General features: G+C 41.0%; 1 protein-coding gene across 5 annotated transcripts in view; it reads right to left on the minus strand.

The window, feature by feature from the left end:
* Positions 1 to 19,620, minus strand: part of Arfip1 (ARF interacting protein 1) — an 84,268-nt gene extending 64,648 nt beyond the window's left edge. For 2 of the 5 annotated variants that reach the window (XM_042279219.2, XM_016003831.3), the window contains exons 1-2: positions 19,485 to 19,620; positions 7,869 to 7,948 (exon numbers count right to left, since the gene is read on the minus strand). In XM_042279219.2, coding sequence (XP_042135153.1) covers positions 7,869 to 7,946 — 78 coding nt within the window. In that variant the 5' untranslated portion in view covers positions 7,947 to 7,948; positions 19,485 to 19,620. Of the gene's footprint in view, positions 1 to 7,868; positions 7,949 to 19,015; positions 19,132 to 19,484 lie in introns of those variants that run through there. The other 3 variants (XM_006985324.4, XM_006985323.4, XM_076574328.1) reach the window with 2 other exon arrangements.
* Between the last annotated feature and the right edge of the window lie 7,709 nt (positions 19,621 to 27,329).

A 27,329-nucleotide genomic window follows, 5' to 3' on the forward strand; every position in this document is an offset into this window, starting at 1 on the left:
CTGCATACAGCACATAAGACCACAGCACACAAGACCGCCTCTCTAATTTCTATTTCACCATTTCTTTTCTGTTCCTTTGGAGACAGGGTTTCTCTTTGTAACCCTCACTGTCCTGGAATTTGCTCTGTAGACCAGGCTGGCTTGAGATCCACCTACCTCTGCCTCCCAAGTGCTGAAATTAAAGATATGGACCACCAAGCCTGGCTCCTATTTCACCATTTTTTAATGTTAAAGGAATGATTTTTCTTGGAGGTCTAAAATCCACCCACAGCAACTATCTGGCAGGGTCTGTGGTGTCTTCTGATCACTCTGTCTACAGGGTCTGTGGTGTGATCTGATCACTCTGTCCACAGGGTCTGTGGTGTCATCTGATCACTCTGTCCACAGGGTCTGTGGTGTCTTCTGATCACTGTCCACAGGGTCTGTGGTGTCATCTGATCACTGTCCACAGGGTCTGTGGTGTCTTCTGATCACTGTCCACAGGGTCTGTGGTGTCTTCTGATCACTCTGCACACAGGGTCTGTGGTGTCATCTGATCACTTTGCCTACCTATTAGAGACTGATTTGCAGCTCAACAACCCAGTAGCAAAATAACTTTGTCATCTTGCAAAATGTTTTACCAACAAAAAGAAAATAACGGGCCGGGCGGTGGTGGTGCACGCCTTTAATCCCAGCACTCGGGAGGCAGAGCCAGGTGGATCTCTGTGAGTTCAAGGCCAGCCTGGTCTCCAAAGCAAGTTCCAGGAAAGGCGCAAAGCTACACAGAGAAACCCTGTCTTGAAAAACCAAAAAAAAAAAAAAGAAAGAAAATAACAACACTTCTCTACCACTATAAAAATGGCTGCAGCAGCCTAAATGCCATTTACATATATCCCATTTCATCCACAGTCTGAGAATCCCAAGTAATGCCTCCAAGTGAGAATCCAAACATGGAAATCTGGAAATAGTGGCAGGTGCACTCAATCACAGAGGAAGAAATCCCAACTACCCATCTTAGATCTTTGAAATAGCAATGGAGGCATAACTGGTTTGCCAAATCAGCCTTCAGCTAAGGATTTCTCATTTGTTTATTTTTGGCTGGCCTCTCAATGTTCCTCTCAATGTTAGGAAAGCCTCCATACTGTAAGCCTTCAGGAAAAGAAAGCTTTGGGAAGTCTCTTTCTTTGAGTACCTGAGTTGGAGCTGGTTTTAGACTCAACAGCAGATAAATGGAAGATGGTCCTTTAGTACCTTTATGAATGTTTCGGTAGCAACTCTGAAATGGTTTACCAACTACAGATATCAGAATGAAGAAGCCAGTTTCCTAGCTTAATGGATCCTTATTCTAATACCAACAGGAGTCACTGTTAAAGTGATCTTTACTGGGTCTTCACTAAAAGTCAGCACTGAACTAAGAGCATCACATGAATTATTTCACTTAATACTCACAACTGCCTATAAGATAAATGTAATGTTCTCAACTTCACAGATGAGGACATTACGGCTTATAAAGATTAAGAAATTAAATTAAACAATGCACACCCTTCTGCAAATGAAGCCCTGTAAGAGAAAGAACTAACAATGAGTATTGACCATATGTCAGATGCCATTCTATGTGCATGTCACACAATAAATGTCTGAATTCTCTCTGCTTCATGTGTATCAATACATATGACCTTAGAGATAACTACCCTCTGGCCTCAGTACCATCATTCCTGCTTTTAGGAAATCTGGCAAGGTCCACTAGACATGGATGAACTTGGATTCAAATCTGGCATTCTGATTTGAGACTTTAACCTCCCGATACACTAACTATGTCTTCAAGGATGGCTGAAATTAAATGGTGAATTAAAATATCTAATCAAACACATCAACAATGCCAAGGTTGAGAAATTGGGTAGACAGCCTGGTGGGTAAAGTCTTCAGACTAGCAGGCTGAAGTCAGCATCTGCTCACGGTTTCTTATAAAGGCAGCCCATCGCAGCTGCCTTAGAGAGAGAGGACACACCCCATGCCTTCATGAGCCAAGCAGTTCTCCAACAAGCTTTCTGGGCACAACAAAAACACCATGGCTCCAGAAAATGACTTAGCTAGTTCCGGGTCACTTCTCCAACTGCTTCTCAGGCCACAATCTCCCCTAAATCTCTTGACACTCTCGAGCCAACTAACTTCATCTCTACCCTAGGAACACAGAGTAACTCTCCTATCAGTGTAACATTTAGTCTATACCCTTTCTACAGCTGCCAAAACCAAGGGTTAAAATGTTCCTGTAATACTGTTCTGGCTTATTTAATTTTCCAAATCCTGAAAACAGACCTTGATGTGACAACAGGCTTTCCATTTGACAATTGGGCATTTATGGGTAGACTGTCATAGGAACAAGAAGTGTCATTAACCAAGTGCATCCAAAGGCCAAAAGATTGTCTTAATACGGCAAAAGAAAGACATATTAGAAACAAGTTATGCCCAGGAAACTTTAATTTCTAAAACATGCTTATAAAACCCTAGAATCTTTACAGAATCTTTACAGAAAAGCTCCATAGCCTTGCCAATTACATAAGGCACTTATCACTGTTTAACAGCAGTTTAGTATAGTTAACTTAATTAGCAGTTCAATTTCAACCCAGTTTACCACTGAGCAAACAAAATTAAAGGTATAATAATAAGTTGAAAGTTTCCCCAGATGTTTCTTAAATCTACCATATTTTTATAAAGTTCTTTGAAAATGCAATAGAATGTACCCAAAAATATTTCAATGTTTAGGGCATTGCTTATATTCAGTACATATTTTTTCTGCTTTCCAGTAGTTATATTTCCTACCAGTTTTGTAGGATTAAATTCTTAATTTCAGTCAATTCTAGATTTTTTTTTTTAAAAAAAAGAAGTGAATAAAATAGGCAGAGAGCAAAGAGAGAAAGTGCAAATATTCCAGCCCAATTGTTCTGGTTCTGGCTTCAGACAGGAGGGTCGCAGTGCTGAGTGAACTAATTATACATCTCAAGACAGGCCATATTTTGTTCCAATACCAAAAGTACAAATGCCTTTTGTGTCAAATAAAATTATTCAGATTTTTGTTTGCCCATACAAAGACAAAGCAATTCTAATAAGCTCATAATTTAAATACTTTCTGAAATTTCCTCCACTGTTAGTACAAATACAACTTATTAAAATGATGAATGTAAGGCAGGGCAAGGTGGCACATGCCTTTAATCCCAGCACTCAGGAAGCAAAGGCAGACGAATTTCTGTGAGTTCCTGGCCAGCCTGGTCTACAGAGCGAGTTCCAGTACAGGCTCCAAAACTACATTAAGGAACCCTGTCTCAAAAACAAAAAACAAAACAAAAAAAAGAATATAAGTATGGCTCAGCATCAATTCAGTATGGCTCCAAAGTATTAGGCAAAACAACATGCTAAATGAAACTGAAGGAGGACCTGTTCAAGTACTAAGGGTACCAACCTGCGGTCCAGCTCTGCCCTGTCCATAATTCACAGACGTCACTTCACCCCTGTAATCTCCCCTTCCCTCACTACAGGGAGGTTACTAGGGCTCCTGAGATGGCTCAGCAGGTAAGGAACTTGCCACCAAGCCTGTGTATGATCCTTGGGTCCCACATTGTAGAGAGAGAAGAAACCCCCATTAGTTGTTCTCTGACTTTACACGTGTTGTGGCTGGAGCACACACGCACAAGCACACAAAATAAATTAAAATGTAATAAACATGGTAATTATTAAACATCCCACACGTCACATAGGCATTGGGTACATCAAGTGTAAGGGCCGGGAATGTAGCTCAGTAGCAGAACATTTGCCTTGCATGCACAAGGCCCTGAGTTCAATCCCCAGCATCACAAAACAAGGAAACAGATAACAGTGGTAGAGAATCAAATATGAAATAATATATACCATGAACACTACATTAAGATATTACAATCACACTCAGCTCAAGACCAACAGACAAATACAGGAGTAGCTCTATCAACACTAGCGTTTCCAAAAACTGAAAAACCTCTGAGCACCAACATGATGCTTCACACTGATTTTATGCGACAGATTCTAGTCAAAAAACAGGTTACCTGTACAAAGTCTATGTGAAACACAAATGAATTCTGTGGTTAAATGTGGGATCAACCCCTAAGATATATATCATTACATATCTATAAATATACTCAAAAAAGTGAAACTGAGATCTGGAAACATTTCTGATCCTCAGAAACATTAATCCAAAAATAATTTCTAAGAGATATTCATATAAGAGATTTGACCCGACTTTACCAGAGTATATTCATCTCTGTCAGTGGGGGCATTCTATACTTTACTACAACTGACCATAATCAAGACAGAGCTAAATTACAGATACAATGTAAATGTGTGTAGTTTATTTCCTCCTTGTCTTTTAAGTCATTCTGATAATTCCATGGCTTCAAAAGACAGAGGACTCTTGACCCTATTATTATAAATGAAGAAAACAGATGTATTAAATGCAGGTAATTACTGAATCTGAGTGAGCATATGGAAATTTATTTACTACTTTGTCATTTTTTTTGCATTTGTTACAAATCAGTGTTTGAACCCATTGCTCTCAACTCCCCACTACCCCAGCACTGTTTTAACTCCCCATCTAACTACTCATCTTTCTCCGGTCACTGTCATGTCCACTCTGCTCCAGTCTTAGCCGTAGCTCCCTCCTGAACATACTCCTTTCCTTCTTTCACACCCATTTACAGCCCCGGAACCTCTCCCTTGTTCCTCAAACACACCAATCTTATTTTTGGCTTTTGCTGTTTCCCCTGCCTGCCTATAAAATAAAAGCCAGCTCCTCAACTTGACACTCAAAATCCTTCCAATTATTTTCTCTCCACTAATTATGCTTTAGATTTGTTAAATCAAATTCACTCTCCACATACCTATTTCCCAATTTCCTCTCCCTGTCTTTAGAAAGGACATCACTCACATGCTCAATTCTATACACATTCCAAGAGTGTAATGCCATTGTCACTAATATTCCTGATGATATTCCTCTAAACTGCCACAACCTTTAATCTGTGTCACTCTATAGGCACTATTATCTTGCAATTTCTTTCTAAATTTCATTGATTGATCAACGTATACCTTGAATGAAAGGCCTACACTCAATTTACTGTTTAGACCTCAGAATTACGCAAAAGAAGAATACAAATATTTGTGCATTTTCTTGAGTACTAGAAGTTGTTATATAGAGTTGCTAAACTAAGAGGAAGGCAGAAAGAACTCAGGCTACAATCCCAGAACAACAAAACATAACTGATTTGATTCCTTTGCTGTTATTCTAGAAATATGCCATGTTTGTTTTCCCAGTTTCTTGCTTCTATCTTTTCTTTTTTCTATTTAGTTTCTTCAGTTTACTCAACTTTTTCACTTTCATTTGAGTTCCAGTCGTAGTGATGGTTCTTAATAACTCTGTTAACCTTTCCAATATGCAAAGTCTTGATGTGTAAATGTGGGAGGAAAACCTAAGGAGAGTATATACATAAACCTAGTACAATGCCTGGCATCTGAAAGTCTTTCAGAGAATGGTACAACTGGACCACTGCTGTGCCCAGCTCATTCCACCAAGCAGAAAGAGCTCCAATTCTAGCCACACTGTTTCAAGACAGTATTTCATTCTAAATTATGAACTTTTAAAGTTACAAAAGAGTTCCAAATCATACTTTAACTATAAACTCCTATAATGCTTTTAAGCCAGAGTGTAAATTCAGCTTATATTTACACAGTAAGACTTTTAAAAATTATTATTATTATTACTGCCTTCTCTCTGGAGGCCGACTACTTGGGTATGACTACTACACACCAAGAATACTTAAGGAGTTAATGTTAGTTTACTCTGAACAATCCATTACTTGGCAGTGGCTTCCTTCAGATCACTATCATCCAAACTCCACTGTCTACTGAGCAGGGAATTTCTACTTCACCATCTCTCAGAGTACCATCCACATACAAGAATCTCAGTGGCAAGCAGCAAACAGAACAATACTTGCATGAACTGTCATGAACCCATCACTGGCTGGGCTACAAATCTTCCCTATAGCTTGCACACACCTGACTTCCCCTGATCATCTCTCAATGATATATATTCAGATATAATCACAGAAAACCAAACCATGAGCAGGAGTATACAAAATATAGTACATATACACACAGTATATACTATATACATAATATAGTACATATGTACATGATATAGTACATAATACAGACATACTACAGTACACATAGTTCTCTACTCTCTCAGGACTACATATAACTATAGCACAGCTTTGTCAGATGATGAACAGCCAAGTTATCTTAAACAACAAAGAACTTTCACCAAATCAGACTTGGTGCTACAGACCTATAATGTCAGCAACTCAGAAGGCTGAGGATCCCAAGTTCAAGGACAGCCTGGAATACATGGCAAAACCCAGTGAAATAAAGAGGGGAGAGGGAAGGAGGAGAAAAAGGAGGGGAAGGTGAAAAGGAAGGAATATCTTAATCTTATACAAATAATATATATTTCCCAAGTAGAATTGATCACCATTGATGTTTAGCTTAAGAGTCAATTATCGCTTGGGTGGTGGTAGGTCACACCTTTAATTCTAGCACTCAGAAGGAAGAAGCAGGTGGATCTCTGAGTTCAAGGCCAGCTTGGTCTAGAGAGGGAGTTCTAAGACAGCCAGGCCTACACAGAGAAACCCTGTCTTGAAAAACAAAACCAAATAAAACCAACCAAGAAAACAAACAGGAAGTCAAAGTTCTATATGACAACATGTCACACAAAGGTCTGGGAATAGTTGAGTGGTACACAATGCAGCAGTTACTACCTAGCATACAACAGGCCCTGGATGTAATCCTCACTACTGAAAAAAAAAGAGGAGGAAAAACAAAGAATATTTATTGCATAAATTCAGGATATCCAGGCCTCACTGAAGGATGAATGAGTCTTTACAAGTGGCAGACTGGTACAGGAACACTGAATTTGGTCTCAACGGGCCCCCTGGTGTATTTTTGCCTTAGCAAGTCCTATAAGTCGGTAGTCACCTGTCTTTTGTCTGTCTTAAAGTTAACTTTATTTAACCAAAACAACAGGGAAAAAAACAACAAATGCTTAATATGATTTTGTGCCAAAAAACAGCTCTACTGACTTGAATGCAATTAAAAAAAAAGTTTAATCTTTCCCCCCTCTTAATGAGCTATATAAATGAACCCATTTAATGAATCCTCTTTCTTTTCTTTCCTTCCTTTTCTTCCTAACTAATCTTTTTCCCTAGTTTAATGAGCTACAATAGTGAACCTTACAGTGTTTCATCACAATCAATTATAGAATCTTCAAAAAGGAAAAAAAACAAACCAACCCACAAATAAGACCCATTATCTACTATCACTGTAGGTTCACTGGGTCTCAAGTACAAAACTCAGTAGTTGAAAAGCTCTCTTCCTGGATTCAGATGCTCACTTGCCGAGTGAGGACTCATGGGAGTAGGTAAGACAAAACGTGAGCCATCGACGGTAACGAATACTACAAGTATTTTGATAGAAACTTTGAACACTGCTCTGTTGTATTTCATATTATACATATTAAATCAAACCCTGTACAGTGTTTGTTAGAGTGAATATCTTCATCTAATTATGTGATGTTTTTATTTACATGAGTTCATTTCAATAAAGCAATTTTATTTTACTTTTTTAGTTATCCTTTAAAGCTTCAGGTCATGAAAAGCAAGTCTAACTTACTCCTTATTACAAAGAAAGGCCTTGTTTTATCTTGTCACTACTTGTGAGAGTTTATCACTGAATGGTATGTCTCTTGACAACTCATCAGTCTGGACAGTCTGAGACCTTATTAAGACAGGCGATAAAACACCACCCCCAGTCACCTCAACTTTAGACTGGACTTCTTCTGTGGCTGCCGGAGCTGTACCAAGAGCTGTAGCATCACTGCTGCAGTCAGACATACCTAAAAGTGAAATGTGTCAGGCACACAGGAAAACAGTTGGTTAAAGGAGTGGTATCATCCCACCGACATTCTTATAAATATTTCATAGCATCATAAACTTATTTGTGATCAGAATCGTTTTACAAAACTATCTGCATTTCTATGAGTTACCTATTGATTACACAGGTAAATGCTTCTAAAAAAATCAGAAAGGGGCCGGGCGGTGGTGGCGCACACCTTTAATCCCATCACTCGGGAGACAGAGCCAGGTGAATCTCTGTGAGTTCGAGGCCAGCCTGGGCTACCAAGTGAGTTCCAAGAAAGGCGCAAAGCTACATAGAGAAACCCTGTCTCGAAAAACCAAAAAAAAAAAAAAAAAAAAAAAAACCAAAAAAAAAAAAAAACAGAAAGGGCACTTAAATAGAATGAAGAAAACAATTTTATAAAAACATATATAAAACACTTTAAAAGACTGTCAACTTGATCTGGCAGATAAAAACTGATCAAAGATGTCTAAAGCCAAAATGTTAGTGACCTGTGATCTCCCAGAGCAAAGCTGCAAACCAGATTCTGGAGAAGTAACCTTTAATCCTGGTAACTGATGTGACTGCGCACTGTCTAAGTGAGACACAGTTCTCAGATTCATCTGATAAAAGCTTAATTAGAAGTTACTCCTGCTTCTAATTTATCCAGTAATACATGGAGAACATCACTACATAACAGAGCTCGGGTAAGCACACACAAGAGATTCCAGAAGTACTCTCAACCTAATCAAAGAGACAGAGAATTGCAAGACATCATGCTCGGCACTATAGTGCAAGACATGTGTTTCTACTCTCAAAATAGACCGGAAAGAACATTTTTACTGCTTACAAACAGAATCTAATAACACATTAAGAAAACAATACAAATATGATGGAGTGGGATTTAGCCCATGAACATACGATTGGTTCAATTATAAAAATCTATTAATATATACTGTCCTCATAAATTTAACAGGGTAAACATACAGTTTTTTCCATAACCACTGAGATGGAGTATGGCTGACAAACTGAAACACCCATTCAAAACTAAGTACTCAAAGAGATAGACATACAACTGATTGTCTCTCAGTATATGTGTGTGGTGTGTGCTCTAAATCGTATTTAATAAAGAAAAAAGAGTCATTTGCACTAAGATTGGGAATAAAGCAAAAATTTCCACCATCTTCACTATTATCCAACACTGTACTAGAAGTACTGACCAATCCAACCAGCTAAGAGAAATCAGAGTGATAATAAAGAGCTTTATTTGCAAACAACAGGACAGTACATGCCAGGGGCATGTACGACAAAGAATTAATGATAAAACTAATTCAAAAAGAAAAGAATTCATTGAAGTAGCAGGATAGGAAATAGCCTGCATATACGACAATAATCAGTGGACCAAATGACAGAAAAAAAAAAATCCCATTTGTAACAACAACAAGACTAAATAGTAAAAATAAGCAATATATAAACCTATATGAGAAAAAGATGAAAGGCCAACTAGGCAAATGCAGATATCCCCTCTTCTTGGACAGAATGACAAACACTGATAGAAAAATACACACACTGCAGCGTTCTTTGCAACCATCAGACACTGGAAACCACCTATGACTGTACATAGAAAGTGAATAAATGCACTATGTCTAAACCAGGCAAGTCCAACCTTTGACATCGTGATAGTTACCATTCACAAGGGTAATGCTCAAGAACCCTGTGGCTGACGCTAAAAGGGAAAAACCCATGCTATTCTACATTTACAGTCTTATGTTGGCCACATTTATAGCTATCCTTGGCAGTATTTGGCCCATAAGCATTAGGTTAGACATGTCTGAAACTATGTAACTGCTCATTGAAAAAACCCAAGTCTGACAAGCTATGGTTTGCTACCTTTATCTAAGAATGAAGGGGGAATAGAGGAACGCACAAGAAGCAGAAGTCTGAAACAAAGAAGACAGTTTATCTCCAGGGACAGGTGAGAAAATGGCGGAGTGGAGTAGAAGAGGGGAAGAATGGGAACCCCGGAGCTAGCAGGATGAAGAAGGACTGACACTCCTTTAGTTGCGGTTTCTAAAACTAACTCTTAGAGCTACAATAGTGTTCACATGTCCATGAAAAATAGTACTAATGGAAGCTGTAACTAACCAGGGTGGGGTGGGAACTGCAATCCTAACACACCAATCTGTGTTGTAACTAAGGGGGGAAAGGAAATCAAACCCAACACACAGATGGGCACACAGCAAACATCTGTAACCCCACACATGGGAGGGGCAGCACTTCAAGGCTAGACTCAGCTCCGCAGAGAGGCTGAGGCCACCCCAAGGGATATATAAAAATCTGCTTTGTTTAAAGAAAGGGGGGTGTGGTGGCTCACACCTTTAATTCCAGCACTGCAGAGGCAGAGGCAGTCGGATCTCTGAGTTCCAGGACAGCCAAAGCTACACAGACAAAAAAAGCTAATGACCTGCAATTTGTGCTGTGTAGCACAGACATTTATGCACGTGTATATGTGTGTGTTTATGGTACATACCTCTAATGCAAGCATGCTGGATAATCATCAATTCAAGCCTCACCAGCTTAGACTAGTGAGACCCTATCTTAAAAAAAAAAAGGTAAGACATACATTTTCTGCTAGTGGCATAGCTCAAGTGATAGTCTGTACTTTGAACTAGCAAGGCCATGCATAAAGTAAATGCCTACCTGCTCTGACAAAAAAGATATACCTTTCCTGATCTTTATACAAATTCGGCTATTTTTAACACTGTCTTTAAAACAGAATGATAAATTACTACTATAAAATTAATGTTCATGTCCTCACAGGCCAGTCATGCTGTAGGCCAAAATGTCTGTTATTTCTCAGGCTCATCCTCTATAACCAGCCACAGGTATTCATTAGCTAATGAGTATAAGGAATAAACCCCTACAAAATAAATTACTAATTAGCATTTATGAAAATGCATATAGTATTGATTGAAGTTTATAAGTCAATTACAGCTATTTGAGATTCTTTAGCTTTTACTATAAAAATCATTTGATTTCTATAAATGGAAGAAAGTAACATATTCAGAGGGAAGCCATATAAAAAATTTAATGTGGGAGGAATTTAATGAGGGGAATTCTGTGCCCTACAACTTTTACACACAATAGAAGCTAAAGAAAACAGAGCAATAGGTACTTGATCTGCCAGATTCCCCACAAATAAGAAGCAAGACTAAGCGGAGAACAATGAAAAAAGCAAAATCCCAGCAGTCACAGTCTCTATGGTGGCCCTGAGTCTAAAGACTCCAGAGTTTAGTATTAAAGATCTGTGAGACAAGAGCTGTTAAACAGATATTCTAATTTGAGTTTTTCAAACTAGAATGCCACATATCACAGGAGCTCTGAAACAATACGCCTGAGCTGAAGACAGACAAGGTAGATATAAATAGGACATACATGGTATATCATACTGAATATGAATTTAGATTCTTCTTTTAGTGAAGTAAGTATATAATGGAATCTAAAGCAAAATTCACTTGAATAATACACATGCCTTTAAAGAAATTTACAGATTTTTAAAATAATAATGATAGTTCAACCAGGCATGGTGGTTCATACCTGTAATCTCAGCACTTGAGAGGTGGAGGCAAGAGGATCAGGATTTCAAAGTCATCCTCAGTCACACAGTGAGTTCAAGGCTAGCCTGGGCAATATGAGATCTTAACACAAAAAGCTTTTTTAAAAAATTTAAAATGCAAGTCTTCAAAACAATGTCTTAAAAGTTCTTCTTTGTAGGCATACTCTACTAAAGAGCGCTGCAAATGAGGCCAAGGAGGAATGGGCGTATTGTAGAACACTAGGGTAGAAAGCACCAAGACTTGGGTTTGCTTGGATCTAACGTTGCTTCATTTCTTCACAATGTTTGCTGTTTGTCATTCCAGAGACTGGTAACCATGATAATGATAAGTGGCTCAATTTCTTTGAGAATTTTTTTCTCATTCAGGTAAGTCTTGTTTTGATGTCACAATTCAATGTTAATCTTCATGATGAACTAATTTATAATTTAAGAAATGAAACAACTCCATTAATTAACTCTATATATTTAGAGTTGTTTAGAGATGAAAATAATACCCAAAACATAGAAGTTTCCCTGTCAAAACAACTTAAAATAATTGTCTTCTATGACAGTTTCCCAAAAACAAAGCAAAAATCCTTTCCTCACAGCCCAATGAAAATTATATTGAATGGAAAATGATTTTCCATACGTGTTCAAAGCATATTATATTCCTTTTCATAAACTGAATAACCAAATAAAAAGAAATAATATTCCTACCTTTATATCAACAACTATCTGGTAACTGTTTTGATAGCTCTTTATCTTGATAGGCACCATTCTTTTTAGATACTAATAAATTGAGTTCAGGTTGCTTATTAAGATAAATGTATTAGTCTAGAGCTTCAGAAGTAGAAAGCTTTGACTAATTACAGTTAATTTTTAATTATATGTCATAAAGAGAAACAACTGATAAGTTAACCTAACAGATAGTCAACAACAGCTATCCCTTTCACCACAACTAATCTTTAAAACAGGTAATAAAAACTATTTAGAAAGTCTCCCCCCCCCCCTTGTGTTACAGAGAAACTGATGCAACATAGTGCTCTCAAAGTTACATTACTATCTGAAGAGGAAACGAGCTGTAAATAAATGCTACATTATCCAGTTTAGTGTGGCCTCTTTCTTCACAGATGGCTAGCTGGGTTCCAGCATGTCAGCAGTTAGTGGCCAACCAAGAACCAATAATACCAGTGTTTGCGTTTGCTGTACCTGATTTCATTACAAGATCCAACAACTTACTTGTTACTTGTTATTATAGATATAAACTGCTTTTCTGCCTTAGTAATTGATAATCGGTAAGTTACTAAGTTCCCCCAAATAAACCACCTCAAAATTCACAGGTAAAGTTTTATCAGTAGAAAAGTGTTCATGGTAAGCACAGCTTAATATAGACACAGATCATCATTTATAAAATGTCTGTATATATTCTTGTGCATATACAAGTCAGCACACACACATATATTTCCTTGCTCTATCTCCTGAGAAGCCCTAAAGGCAATGACACTCAATGCCCTCAGCAATGACAGCACACACAGCCCAGAAGACTAATTGCATTTTCTACTAAAAAGAATGGAGGCTCCTGGGAGAATGGATAGTTCTAGGACCAGGGAAGGTTATCTGTTAGATGAGCGAGGAGCATCTTGTAGAATAAAAATTAAAACCAAATGAACAACCACAATAAATGCTGGGGCGGGGGGGGGAGCAATCTTCATAATGACAAGGGTATTTCAAGAAATCAATTAAAAGGCTGGAATGACTATCTGCATTAAAAAAAAAAAACACTGCAGACACTTGCCAGGTAGTGGTAATGCCCACCTTAATCCCAGCACTTAGGCAGAGGCAGGCAAATATGAGTTTGAGGCCAGCCTGATCTACAGAGTGAGTTCCAGGACAGTCAGGGCTACACAGAGAAAACCTGATTTGGAAAAAAAAAAAAAGAAAGAAAAAAAGAAAGAAAAAAAGCACTGCTGAATTATAACCAAAAGTGCAAACCATGTACTCATTGGTCAAAACAGTTTGGAGAGACAGTTGAGCTGTTACGAGAGTGTGTTTTACTCTCTCTCACACAGGACTGGAGATCGATTCCCAACACCTATGTCGGGTAGCTTACAACAACCTGTAACTCCAGCTCTAGGGTGAATGAAGTCTCTGGGCATCTGTGCTGCACTCATGTGCACATACCTGTACACACACACACACACACACACACACACAATTTAAAATAATAAATTTGATATAAATGACTGGATGAATCAGTAAATAGAAGAGGAATGTCCCTTTTACAGATTATTTCCAAAAAGTTTTTATGAAGACACCCTCCACTCCTGCTTTAGGAAGTAAAGCATAATTCTCCACTATCTTTGCAGCACACAAAAAGATTTTCTTGGAGCTGGAAAGATGGCTCAGAGATTAAGGGTACTGACTGAGCTGGGCGGTGGTGGCTCACGCCTTTAATCCCAGCACTCATGAGGCAGAGGCAGGTGGACCTCTGTGAGTTTGAGGCCAGTCTGAGCTACCAAGTGAGTTCCAGGAAAGGTGCAAAGCTACACAGAGAAACCCTGTCTTGAAAAAAAAAAAAAAAAAAAGAGTACTGACTGGTCTTCCAGAGGTCCTAAGTTCAATTCCCAGCAACCACATAGTGGCTCACAACCATCTGTAATGAGATCTGGTGCCCTCTTCTGGCCTGCAGGCATACGTGCAGGCAGAACACTGTATACATAATAAATTAAAAAAAAAAAAAAGATTTTCTTCTGTAAAAGGCAGTATTCAAAGGGAAGGGCTTAAAAAGAGTAAGTCCACAGGGAACGAATCTGGCAAAGTGAGGCTGACTGTCAGAAAGGTTAGCACCAACAGTGCAGTTACAACGACAATCAGGAATGGCACTGTCACTCTGGGATTCTCTCCATGCTAATCATTAGGAAAACACCAGATAAATCCCCACAGATGGATGTACAGGATACCTTCAAACAATAATCCACAAAACTATCAACTCATCAAAAACAAGGAAATCTGAGAAACTGTCTATGCCAAGAACACCTGATGGCTGGATGGGACAGAAAAAAAAACACAAGGAAAAACTGACACAATGTGAATAAATGTGTCACACTAATGAAATATGTTAATAAGGAAAGCTGGGGATGGAATATCCAGATACCTCTATATACACACACACACACACACACACACGCGCACGCACGCACGCACACAAAAAAAGTAAATGAACTGATCTAAATAAAATAAATAAAGTGATCTAAAATTTTTTTTTAAGGACCAAAAGAGGCCAGCTTGGTAGAGCAGAACTTCTCAGACCATGATTCAAGATTAGGCTGAAAAATGGTCACTGTTAAGGAATTCTCTTTTTACTCTAAAAGCAATGCAAAGTCACTACAGGGCTGGGGGAAAGGGAGAGAGTGACAATCAGTATGTTCATAATAAATCAACGCTCTCAGGAAGGATAAAAGATTGAAAATAAGTCAAAAGCAGACAAAAATGAAGGCTCTATACAAAGTGATAGTGTGCAAACTAAAGCAGTGAGTGGAAGTAGGGAAAACATATTCAAGAACCTTTATAAGAAAAATTAATACCTGTTCATACATTTGATATCATCAAGGAGAAGATGTAAGGATTGTTCCACATTTTCAAGATTTTATATGTACAGACAATGTCATTACTCAGTGAAAACGGAAAAAAAGAGAAGAGAAGCGATGTTTTTGGGAGGAGAGGAAAGAAGAGAAATGCATCCAGTTTTGGATATAACAGATCTGAGACATCTTTAAGTCTCAATGAAAGGCATCAACCAGATACAAGATGTACAGACCTACAGCTCAAGGCAAACAGGAAATGCACATGCCCTTGGGAAAGCTGACAGCATTATCCTAGAAAAGGAGCTAACAGCAGTACTCCCAGTATGCAAGAAGATCATTAGATAGACTTTGACCATCTGGATTTAGTTAAAAAGCCAAGAGAGAACACGGCTATGTTTTGTCAGCTAAAACAAAAACTGCTAAGTACCACAGGGAGGCAGAAAAGTTTCCTATCTTGGTTCAGTAGTATACTAATTATGTAACAAATTACAGTAGTTCAACATTTTAGCCAGGCTGGAAAATACTGTTAGAAATGTTCTAAATCTGTACTGTCGTAAAAGGCAGGCACCAGCACAAGTGACCACTGGGCACTGACGTGTGGTTGGTACAACTGAGTGAATTTTATCTAATTTCAAATAACCCAAACAGCCACAGGTTAGAGGGTATGGTGTTAGAATGAAGAGGTTTAGAGCTTCCTTGTGTTATTTTCATTTGATCCAACTATATATTGAATTAACTGGGAGGGGACCTGAGACCTGGAGGTGGGAGTGGGAAACTGGGAGTAGAAGACATTTTCATTCCATCTGCTTATCATTTAGTTGGAAATTTCATTTCAAGACTATACAGTATAAGGCTGGAGAGAAGGCTCAGCAGGTAGACTTCCGTTTTATAGGCTTTTTTGTACATCCCCAAAGTAGCAGCACTACAGTCTGACTTCCAGACAGTCATCATCCACCCAACCTCACCATGCTCCACAGCCCCTGGAGTAACTCAGTGTTCAAAGTCTACCAACAGTGCTAGTTTCCACCACGGCTGTATGAACTTAAGTACTCTGCTGAATTGATTCCTTCCACTATCCCAAATGATCATTCTGAAGTTTATGGTTCCAAACTCACTGTGCCAACGTTCGTTTCCATTCATTCTTACAGGTCATAAAACATACAATCCAGCAAACTTGTATCCATCTCCACAAAAAAGCCCTATCAGCTATTCCAATCTATAGGCCTTCTTCAAACTCTCCTTTTCATCATATGTTTCAATATGACATTCAACAAGGTGTCCATCCACTAAAGAGTAATAGAGGAAAAGATCTTTGTTTTGATGTCTAATATATAGTCAAGGTATTTCCAATTCATTCCAAAACTTTTATAATGGAAGTATCCTAGACTCTATCTACAGTTACATACCTAAGGTCAAATCCTGGCTCCACCAGAATTATTCTAAGCAAATTATCTTAGTCTGTTGGTCATTTAGTTTCACTCTTCATCAGTCACTGTGGTTCTCAACCTTCCTAATGCCGCAACCTTTTAACAGTTCCTCATGTTGTGGGGACAAAAATTATTTTCGTTGCTGCTTCATAACTGTCATTTTGCTGTTATGAATCATAATGTAAATATCTGTGTTTTCCAATGGCCTTAGGTGGCCCCAAAGGGGTCATGATCCACAGGTTGAGAACTGCTGATCTATAAATGGTGAGGGGGGAGCAACCTTATAAGATTGCTGGAAGGATAGGATAGTCACCGAAAGCACTTGGCATCATGTACACAGTAAGCAGATAAATGTGCCTCTCACTGTGGTGCTAGACGGAATATATCTTCTAAACTTGCCCTTATCTTACTAGCAACTAGCTTAGCATTGACTGCTCCACCAAGTGAGGACACCATACTGAGGGAAAATCATGTTATTGTTTGAACAGAAGAAATTGGTTACTTTAGACAAATTAGGATGAGCTGTGCAAGTACATTGTATGAAGTGAGCTTCAAAATTCACAACTTCAACTTCCAAACAATCAAATCAGTAAGTAAATATGCACCCCAAGACTTACATTAAGCTTGGAAAGATCCTAAGAAATAATTTACAAGAAAGAAATAATAATTAACATACATAACATAGAATGAAGAGAAAGGGGTGTGGAAATTACCACAGCCATACAGACTACATAAAACATCTGCCCTTCCTTAGGGAAGCCCAAGCCCAGGGCAGACATTTCCAGTTAAAACAGGACAAGGGAAGCGAAGGACAGCTAGCATCACTATGCTTTATTCTGAGTTATACCCAGTGGGTTGACGATACTTAGGATGCATTAGATAATGACAAACACATCAGTTTATAAATTCTCTGTATTAGCCAAGCAATGGGCATACCCAGCTATCCCCAAAAAGAAACCTCAAAACCACAAATCAGGAACCACCTTGGTTCCTTCTGTGGGTCCAGGAAGGAATTTAGAAACACTGCAGTTTGAAGTGGTGAGATTTCGGTACCAGGCTGCAATCCCTGAACTCTCCTCTCCTTAGCCCCCCAAAAGCCATTTGCAATTTGGGAAAACAACAGCTCCACCAGTAAACCGTTTCCATTCGCTTCAACAAGACACCAGACCAGGGCTTTCTAGTACTGCTGGGCATTATACATGTTTCCTAAGAATCTGATAAAAAAACAAACAAACAAGCAAAAAAAATGCATTTGCCCAGAACAGACACCAGACCGGTGCTTTCTAGTATTGCTGGGCATTATACATGTTTCTTAGGAATCTGATAAAAACAAACAAACAAAAAAAAAATGCATTTGCCCAGAACACACACATACAAACTTTGCACATAATTTCTGGGGTGGGGATAGGAAATCACTAATACCTGGATTGAGAACCCAAACCAGGATTAAGGCAAGGATAACCCAAGAAAAGTAACATCTTATCAAAAAGGAAACAAGCCGGTGGTGGAGGAGCACACTAGGGAGGCAGAGCCAGGAGGATTTCTGTGAGTTTGAGACCAGCCTAATCTACAGAGGGAGATCCAGGACAGGCACCAAAACTACACGGAGAAACCCTGTCTCGAAAAAAAACCCAAAACAAACAAACAAACAAACAAACAAAGGAATCAAAATAGCTCAGGCAGAGCCTTTAACTAAAAAAAATGCAAGTGGAAATAAGCCTTTTTCCTATATACTAAGTGTTAGACTTTGTTAGTCAGGAGACAGTGTTGGTCATGTTTAACAAGAAAAGCAAAAATTAAAAGCAAATGAAAACAGAACAACCAGAAGTATAATAGTCGCAGTACTTGCTCTGAACTAGCAGCAAATGGCCAACTCCTGCAGCCTCCCGAGAACTGATCAACGTCATCAATCTGGTACACCTTTCTTTGTCAACGAAGTTAATTAAAAGGCAAATGTGAACACACCCTCTCAGTTGTGAAAGCAACACGTTGGTGAAAAGCCCTGCAATTCTTTTTTTTTTTTTTCTGATCAGATAAGAACCAAGTAAGTATAGTTCAGGAAAAAATAAAGGAGGGACGAACAAAATCCTGAAAGGGTGGCTTAAAGGATATGCAGGAAGTGTAAAGTACAAACTTTTTGAGATCAGAGGGCTCAAGAGGAAGATTAGAACAACGCCAAGGAAGCAATAACAGGGAAGAAAGTCTAGAATCTAAACACAGTTAGAAAAGAAGAAAGAGGAGGAGGAGGAAGAGGAGGAGGAGGAGGAGGAGGAGGAGGAGGAGGAGGAGGAGGAGGAGGAGGAGGAGGAGGAGGAGGAAGAAGAAGAAGAAGAAGAAGAAGAAGAAGAAGAAGAAGAAGAAGAAGAAGAAGAAGAAGAAGAAGAAGAAGAAGAAGAAGAAGAAGAAAACTTCCTTTCCTAGACGCGTCAAGAGCAGTAACTTGGCCGTGAGGAAGGCACCAGACGGCAGGGCCCCAATTTCCTTCTCCGAACTCCAGCATTCCTCGGACGCCCTCACCAGCACTCAGGCTTGGGACGTTTCAGGCAGGGCGCCTCCCTGCACCGGCGTCAGGCTACCTCTCCGTGGGACAGTCGCCACCTCCTCCCTTCCCTCCCTCTCGCAGCGGGAGAGAGGAAGTGGGGGGCGCAGGGAAGAGGGGAGAGGAAGGCGGCCCCCTCGGACAGGGTCCAGAAAGACGCGGACTCCGCCACCTCTTCCCACCCAGAGCCGGCTGAGCCGAGCGGGTGCCGCCCGCTTCACTCGGGACCCAGTCAGAGGGACAGCAGGGACCCAGGGGCGGACTTGGCTGCTCCCGGGGGTGTGCAAGTGCCCGGGAGCAAGTTGGTGGCGCGAGAAGCCGGAGGCGACGCGTCCGCCGTCGAGCACGCCACCTCGACCCCATCCTTCCCGCCGCGGCTCCGCCCTCACCTGTCTGTCAGCGGGGGAGCCGGCCGCGCTCGGTCGCGGGCTCTCCCGGTCGCCGCACTCGGGAATCGCGTCAGGCCGGGGGCGGAAAGTGAGCGGAAGCGCCGCGACCCGGAGCTTTTCCTTCGTCCCCTCCCCCTCGCGCCTCGGTTGCTCCGGGGCGGGGAAGCAGATGCCGCTGTCACAGGCTCCGGGCGACTCAACCGCCGGGGGACACTTGCACCCGCGACCTCTCAACCCGGCCTCCGGCGCCTGCACCCCAGCCTCGGAGCCGGAAGTGAGAGGACCGGAAGTGCGGGGTCTTGGGCCCTGGACAGCCTCTGGCTTTCTCTCTCCAGCAGCCAAGCCGGGCGCCGCCACGTCTCTATGGTGCGCGCGCGTCTCTCCAGGGGCTGGGTCCTCCCGGCTCCGCCCCCGGGCTACGGCCCCGGCGACTACATCCGGGAACCGGCACGGGCCGTTGCCGGGGTAACTGGGCTGCGGCGTGGAGTAGAGCGGCTGGTTCGAGTTGGTGAGGTGCAGCCGGCTCTTCGGCCCGGTGTCTCCTGTCCTTTTCCCACGCTCACACCCGCTGCCCGGAGGGTGGGGATGGCCGTATCTCACCGCCACAGCACCACCGAGGAGCCGAAGCTTGGTCAGCCACCGGAGAGAACGGAGAAGGTCATTCCAGCCGCGCGGACGGGACGCGGAAGGGATGGAGCGAAGATAAGCCGCAAGCCGGGAGCAGCACGGAAGCCTGACCCTCGTTTTCCCCGCCGCGATCACCGCACTCATGCCAATCGCCGCAGAAAGTGAGCGCACGATGGTAGCTCTGTTTCTGTGCCCTCCTGCCCTGCTCTGTGTCTCTGACAGTGGACCCATAGTACTTTTCTTTGCGGCTCCTCTTTTGCCAGCAACCGAGTTTTGCTTTCCTGCTTATCCCCATCATCTCTTAAGTAGATCGCCGCTCAACTATCCCTTCTCCTAGAGCGCTTCTTGGTCGTTTCCTACCTTCCTTTGGGGGTACCTCCAAGAATCCTCCCTCCCCAGCATAAACTGGAAGGAAAGTGATTTCCAGCGGTCCAGAGCACATTTTCAGGGAGTTCAGCATTCCTGTGCGGTGCCTTGCCCAGGCTTGTTAAAAGTGACACTATGTAAATGCACTAATACACTTCAAACCTAAGTAACAATATTGTCTTAGATCTCTAGCATGTCAACTCTCACAAAGACAGTGCTGACATCCCCAAACATAAATCCTGTATAAAGGGCCCTTCCGTTCTGAGTAACTCCTCTCACTGTGTAGGAACTGAATAGGACATATAGCTAAGTGCAAATGTTATCTACAGGGCTTCTGGGGTGACTTGAAAAAATCTGTCTCTTAATGTCCAGTTGTGGATGAATGGTGTAGACAATTAGTACTTAACAGAACTGGGTGCCTCCTTAAGGATCCCTGAAGATGTCTCTTTTATTTATTTCTTTCTTTTTGTGTTACTTGAGATCAATTTTTTTGATATCAACTGAAAAACTTTTAAACCCATGTCTACTGAAATGGAGATTTATTTTCCCTTCCTTCCTTTTTCCTCCCTGTCTTCTTTCTCTCCTTTTTTCTTATTTTCTCCCCTTTTTGCCCCAAAGAATTCTGCCTGCCCATTCTGCTTATGAAAACTAGAAGATTCCTACTCCTCTCAACTGATCAGAGAGGTAAGATAAAAAGGATTTGCTGTCACAGACTAACTTGACACGGAGATAATGTATTCATTCACCTTTTTCAAAGTTAGACACTCTCTATTCCCTGAGCTTGAGGAGAACTTTAGTAGACTGCCTGTCTTTCACTTTGTAATCAGGAAGGGAAGAAGAGAACAGATTAGTGGCTAATGCTTTTACTCCATTTTGCATTAAATAAGTGTCAGATTTAGATTTTGAATGTTGCATACTGCTTATCAATGCTATTTTCTCAAGAACAAGTAATTGCTATGTCCAGATCTTGTCTCTGAGAATTCTAATAATGTGTCAAAAATCCCAGCACTCTTCATCAGTAGCTTTCTCTTCGTGGAGAGATATGTAGGTTACTGATCACACAGTGTAATCTTCAGGAAATAAAGGCTTTAATAGAGGGTACTGCATATCGGGACATATCAAGAAGCTCCCAGGTGGTCAGGGTGAAATGTAAAGGTGTTAGACTTTTCAGAAGCTTCCTAATAGGTACTTGTACAACTTCACTCACTTATGTATAAAGTACACCAGATGAGCTTAGTGGTGTTAGGCTTTACCTAGAGGAGTCATTTACTCGTTTGTTATTTCATTAGATCATTTGTTGTTCTTGATAACAGGGGAGCCTTCTCATATGACTGTTGCTTTTCCACGCTAAGCCTCCGATTGGCCTTGGTGGCACTCTGGATGAACCTGACCTCCCTACTTGGCATGCAAGGCTTCCAGAGGTCTGGTCCCAAGCTTGCTTTCTGTTGTGTGACCCTTCAACCCAATCAGTACTCGATATATCCTGAGTCAGCGTGCCCATTTAGTCAAGTACCATCCATCTCCGCCTGGGGATGAAGGTGTGACTACACAGAGCTGCTTAGTATGTGCCTAGCCCTGGGACTTCTGGTGCATCTGTTTTCGCTGTCCAGTCTTCTCTGCAGAAATGTCTTCACGCTCATTCCCACTCATCCTTGACACTGACTCAACTCCTGCTTCCATTAGAAACCCAGTTTTGTCCTCCCTGTGAAGGTTCATTGTTGCCATCCCTGCACCACGGCCCTTAATTTGAACCCCTGTTGGTCTGCCCTGTACTGCTGACTTCATATATGTTTCCCCTAGTCCAAACAAAAAACCAGAAGACCCAACTTAAGGTTATCAGGCTTGTACCGCAAGTCTTTAGCAGCTGAGCCATTTCATTGGCTCCCTTTTCCTTTTTGGCAGACTGAACTTTGGACTCATTTTTATCCTTTGATAACTACCAGGAAGTTAATACTACTTGAGTTGTAGGAATGTGTTCTGTGTTGCACAGCAGGAAACTTCCAGAAGACCAGTAGCTGCTGTCGTTAAGTGTTGTGATATGGGCAGGTTTACGTGGGCATGGTTGCCATCTAGGAGTGAAAGACAAAAGTGAGTGCTTTTCAGTTTGGGAAGTGTTGGGTCTTCGCAGAGAGCTGTGAACTCCCGATAGGAACAGAAGAATGTGCTACTCCCCAGATTTTCTGAATGGGAAGACTGCCAGTGTTATGTCTCCCAATGCTTCCGTTTTCTTGTACAATCTGGTACAAATAAAACACTAGAATTTTAAAAAAGGAGAGAGGAAATGTGGGTGGGGAGGCTGAACTTACAATTCATTTACTAACAGGAACATTCAGTATTTCTGGTGAAAGGCTGGTGTTTCACCAAAAGACTTTTATCCATATTTTTTCTTCATTTATATAACAATTGTTATTAAGAATCTGTAGTTCACCCAAGTAATGTAATTTTCAGTATTTTCTGGCATATAGATTCATATTTTGCTTTTTAAACTTATGTCATAGAATTTTCTTCATGCCATTAAATATTATCTTTCCAGCCAGGAATGATGGTTTATACCTGTAACCTCAAGCTATAGAGGAGGCCAAAACTATAAGTTTGAGGTTAGCCTGGGCTATAGAGTAAGACTCTGTCTCAGAAAAAAAAATCACTTAGTGGTACAGTAGTGTTTCAATATATAGATATTTCTTAATTTATTTAATTAGCCCTTTTGTGGTACATTTAGATTTTTCCAGTTCTGTCTGTAATATATAACCCAAAGAATACTATGTGCCATGGAGAATCTAGGCTGACCTCCAATGACTTCCACCTTGTATTATTCCCTTCCTGTAAACATGATGGGATAACATTTCCAAAATCATGTAATATTACCTGCAAGGGGATTTTTACAGGTGTAATTAAGGTAGCTAATTAGTTAGCTTTGAGTTACTTAGCTAATCTGGGTGAGTGTAACTAACGTGACCCATGAACCCTTTAAAAGTAGTTAGGAGAGGAAGTCAAAGAAAGTCAGAGCGTACAAGGGCCTGGACAAGAGAGTATTCTCTGTCGTGAAGACTAAAGACAAGGACATGATGGAGGGCGGAGGGCTGTGAGTGCAGAGAGTGATCTGGTAACAGCCACCAAATAAATGCTGGGGGCTTCAGTCCTACACAGCAAGGAATGACCTCAGTGAGACTGGGCGCTCATTCTTTCTCAGAGCCTCTCCATAAGAGACTAGCATCCTGATCTCTGCATTGTGAGACCCTAAAGACCAAGTGAGTTCCCTGGACTTCTGACCCATACACATAGGAGATCATAAATGGTTGCTGGGCTGGTTTGGAGTACTTACTGCTCTTGAGAGAGGGCCTTGTAGACCCTTGTAAAGGCTCAGCTCCCAGCACCCACATGGCTCACAGTTACCTGGAACTCCAATTCCAGACAGAATTGTAGATACAGACTTTCTAGATTAAGAGGTTATTGTTTAAAGCTTTTCCTCTCGTATTGCTAATTTGCCTTCCATAAGCTTTGTACCAATTCTGTGCCTCCTAAGAACCTATGTAACAATATCCTGGACAACACTAGATGCTACCATTCTCATAGGGAAAACCAGAAACATGAAAGAGGACTCGTATTATTCTTATCACTTGTAGGATTCTTTAGGGAAAGGCCTATTACTTAGTTTAATTGTTGGCATTGAGAAAATATTTTCTAACTCATAGGACAGCATTTTTCGGCTTAATATGTTCAAAGGGGAAATGAATTCTGAGCTTATTAAAAGGATGAGCATTCAGTGAATATTAGTTACTGCCATTATTTCTTGCAAAAACCAACACCAGCCATTATTCTATGGGAGGTGGGATAACATCCATTTTATTAATTAGGTAGTACCGTGTTTGTACTTTTCTAGGGGAAAGGTCTAGTTTGTCTGGCTTACATCACATATTTGATTGTTTTAGGAATTTGTTGTATTTTGCTATGGAAATTTGACTTTTGTTGTTGAAGGAAATGATACTGTTGAATATCTTCCTAATTAAAGGTACTGATCAAGATGACCTGGTCTCTGTGATTGTGTATACGAGCGTAATGTTCATTATCTGAAGTGCTTCACACAAGTATTTCAGAGTGTGAGTCTTTTATTCGGAATATTTGCATAGATTCTACAGGGTGAACATCCTTAATCTGTAAATGTGCTGGATTTAAGATTTAGAGATTAGAGATTTTCAATCTGGTTTTTTTTTAATTGCTTTAGTTAGGATGAACAAAGAGAGGAAATTCAAGTTATCACTTCTGTAGCCATTGTTTATTTTTTTGACACATAAAATAAGGTGGGAGGGAGGGAGATGTTTTCTGAATGCTAATATCAAACTAATAAGAGCAAAATGTTTACCTAAAAGACAGTCAACAGATTTATAAGAGAATATGCAAAGAGTCCCCATATAAATGAACAATGTTCTAGGAGTTGAGAGGACTCAGTCAAATCCTGTTTACTTAGAAAGCCTAGCTTTCCCTAACAGTTAGCTAAAGATGCCATGGCTGTTCACAGCATCCATAATGATCCATTCTTCCATAGGAACATGATATTGCCTTTAAAGTATGTGTAGTTAGGGCCGGAGAGGTGGATCGGTAGTTAAGAACACTTGTTCTTACATAGGACCCAGGTTTGGTCCCCAGCACCCATGGCAGCTAACCATCTGTAACCCCAGTCCCAGGGGACCCAGTGCCTCTTCTGACCTCCGCAGACTCCTGGGCCCATGCATACACATAAAATAAACAATTTTAAAGTTGTAAGTTCTATGTGGGTACTATAGGTGCTGACTTGGATTGGTGCAGGGAACACAGAATGTAAATTATGGTCAGGGAAGGCCTTATCAATATGATTCAAGTATACTCTAATATAAAGAATAAAATATAGACTGGACATTAAAAAGACTAGATTCTGAACTGCGTTCCAATCACCTTATAACTGTGTGATTGTTAAAACTCAGTTTTACCTTCCTCCTTAGTTACTTGGCATATAGGCAGCAAAGAGATTTGAAAACCAAAGCCTTGTTGATGTTATTATTAAGACCTTTTTGCAACATCAATTTAAAAAAAAAACCTATGCTGTAATTCCTGTTATTCAAAATTACTCCTCTAAGTTAGAAAACAGGGGCAGAAGAATTTTAACAAGATTATGTGAGCTGGGCACATCTGCAATCCCAACACTCAAGAAGCTGAGTTATGCAGATTATGAGTTCAAGGTCAGCCTAGACTTTGTAGAAAGATCCTATCTAAAAAACAAGCAAAAAGATATAGCTTGTTGTCTGGGAATCCTGGAGACACAGCAAGAAGACTAGGGTTTCCACATAATAATGTCCACTTACCACATTAGCTTCTTGTTATCTTGGCTACAGCATGTCCAGAACAGATAGATTCTGGCAAGAGAGCTAGTGTCTGGGAAGTGACGGTGAGTCTGTCTGGAGCTGTTGTGGAATATTACTTTAACTGTGTAAAGATGTGTTGCATTTGTTTATGCTGTATTTGTTTAAAGATGTATTACATTTGTTTCACCTTGCCTGACTAAGCCACCTGACTAGTCTAGTAAAATGGTGAACCAATAGCTAGGCAATAGAGGGATAGGCAGGGCTAGAGGGCAGAGAGAACGAGGAGGAGGAGGAATCTAGTAGGGGGTTGGAAGGATGAGAAGAGAAGAGAAGAAGGGAAGAGGAAGAGAAGAGAAGAGAAGAGAAGAGAAGAGAAGAGAAGAGAAGAGAAGAGAAGAGAAGAGAAGAGAAGAGAAGAGAAGAGAAGAGAAGAGAAGAGAGAGGGCATGTGAGGGAGAGGGGAGGAAGATGCCCCAGGCCAGCAGCCAGGCAGCAGCCAGCCAGGCAGACACGGAATAGGACATACAGAATGAAAGGTAAAAAGCCCCGAGGCAAACACAGATGAAGAGAAACAAGTTAATATAAGTTATAAGAGCTAGTGGGACAAGCCTAAGCTAAGGCCGAGCATTCATAATTAATGATAAGTCTTCGTGTCATGATTTGAGGGCAGACGGTCCACGAAAGCCTGCTACATGGAGTCCTGTGGCTGTTCTCACTGCTGCTGCTTGAAAAGAATGAGGCTTGGCAAGGAGGAGGACTGACTGGCTAAGAGTGCTTGCTGCTCAAGCATGAAGACCTGTGTTGGAGCCCTAGCGCCTACCTAATACGCCATGCAATGGCTGCATTCACCTGTAACTTCAGTGCTTGGGGTGGGTGTGGAGACAGACGGCCAGCCTAGATGAAAATGGCGAGCTCCAGGTTCAATAAGAGACTTTGTCTCAAGTAAAAAAAAGGACACCCAACGCCCCCCCCCCCCCGACACACACACAGAGCACTGTTTCCACTCTATTTTTGTTATACATGTCCCCAAATCTGCAATTTACAGATGAAATGATGAAATGATCAGCCCACTCGTTGGGGACTTGAACAAGTGCTGCTGGGCACGGTGGTTGCACACTGTTAAATCTAGCCAGTGCTTTAGCGGCTGAGAGAGGATGGCAAGTCCAAGACCAGCCTGGTCTGTATGCGAGGGTGTGTGTGTGCTTGCGCGTGCGCATGTGTGTGTGCATGCGTGTGTGTGTGTGTGTGTGTGTGTGTGTGTGTGTGTGTGTGTGTGCGCGTGCAAGCGCGTGCGTGCGTGTGTGCTCTTGTCTCCCTTGTGCTCTCACTGAGTGTTACTGAGTGTGCAACAACTCTCTGAAGTCAGTCCTGCAGTTTTCTCCCTTTTACAGATAAAGAGCTGAGGCTTTTAAGTTAGGTGACCCAGGACCACTAAGTACTAAGTGGCAGGCACTTGTCAAGATCCATCTTGCACCAAAGCCCTTGTCTTGATACTATGGCTAGTCACTTTTCCACA

The sequence above is a fragment of the Peromyscus maniculatus genome, chromosome 6 (assembly GCF_049852395.1).
Source record: "Peromyscus maniculatus bairdii isolate BWxNUB_F1_BW_parent chromosome 6, HU_Pman_BW_mat_3.1, whole genome shotgun sequence".
Taxonomy (NCBI): Eukaryota; Metazoa; Chordata; class Mammalia; order Rodentia; family Cricetidae; genus Peromyscus; species Peromyscus maniculatus.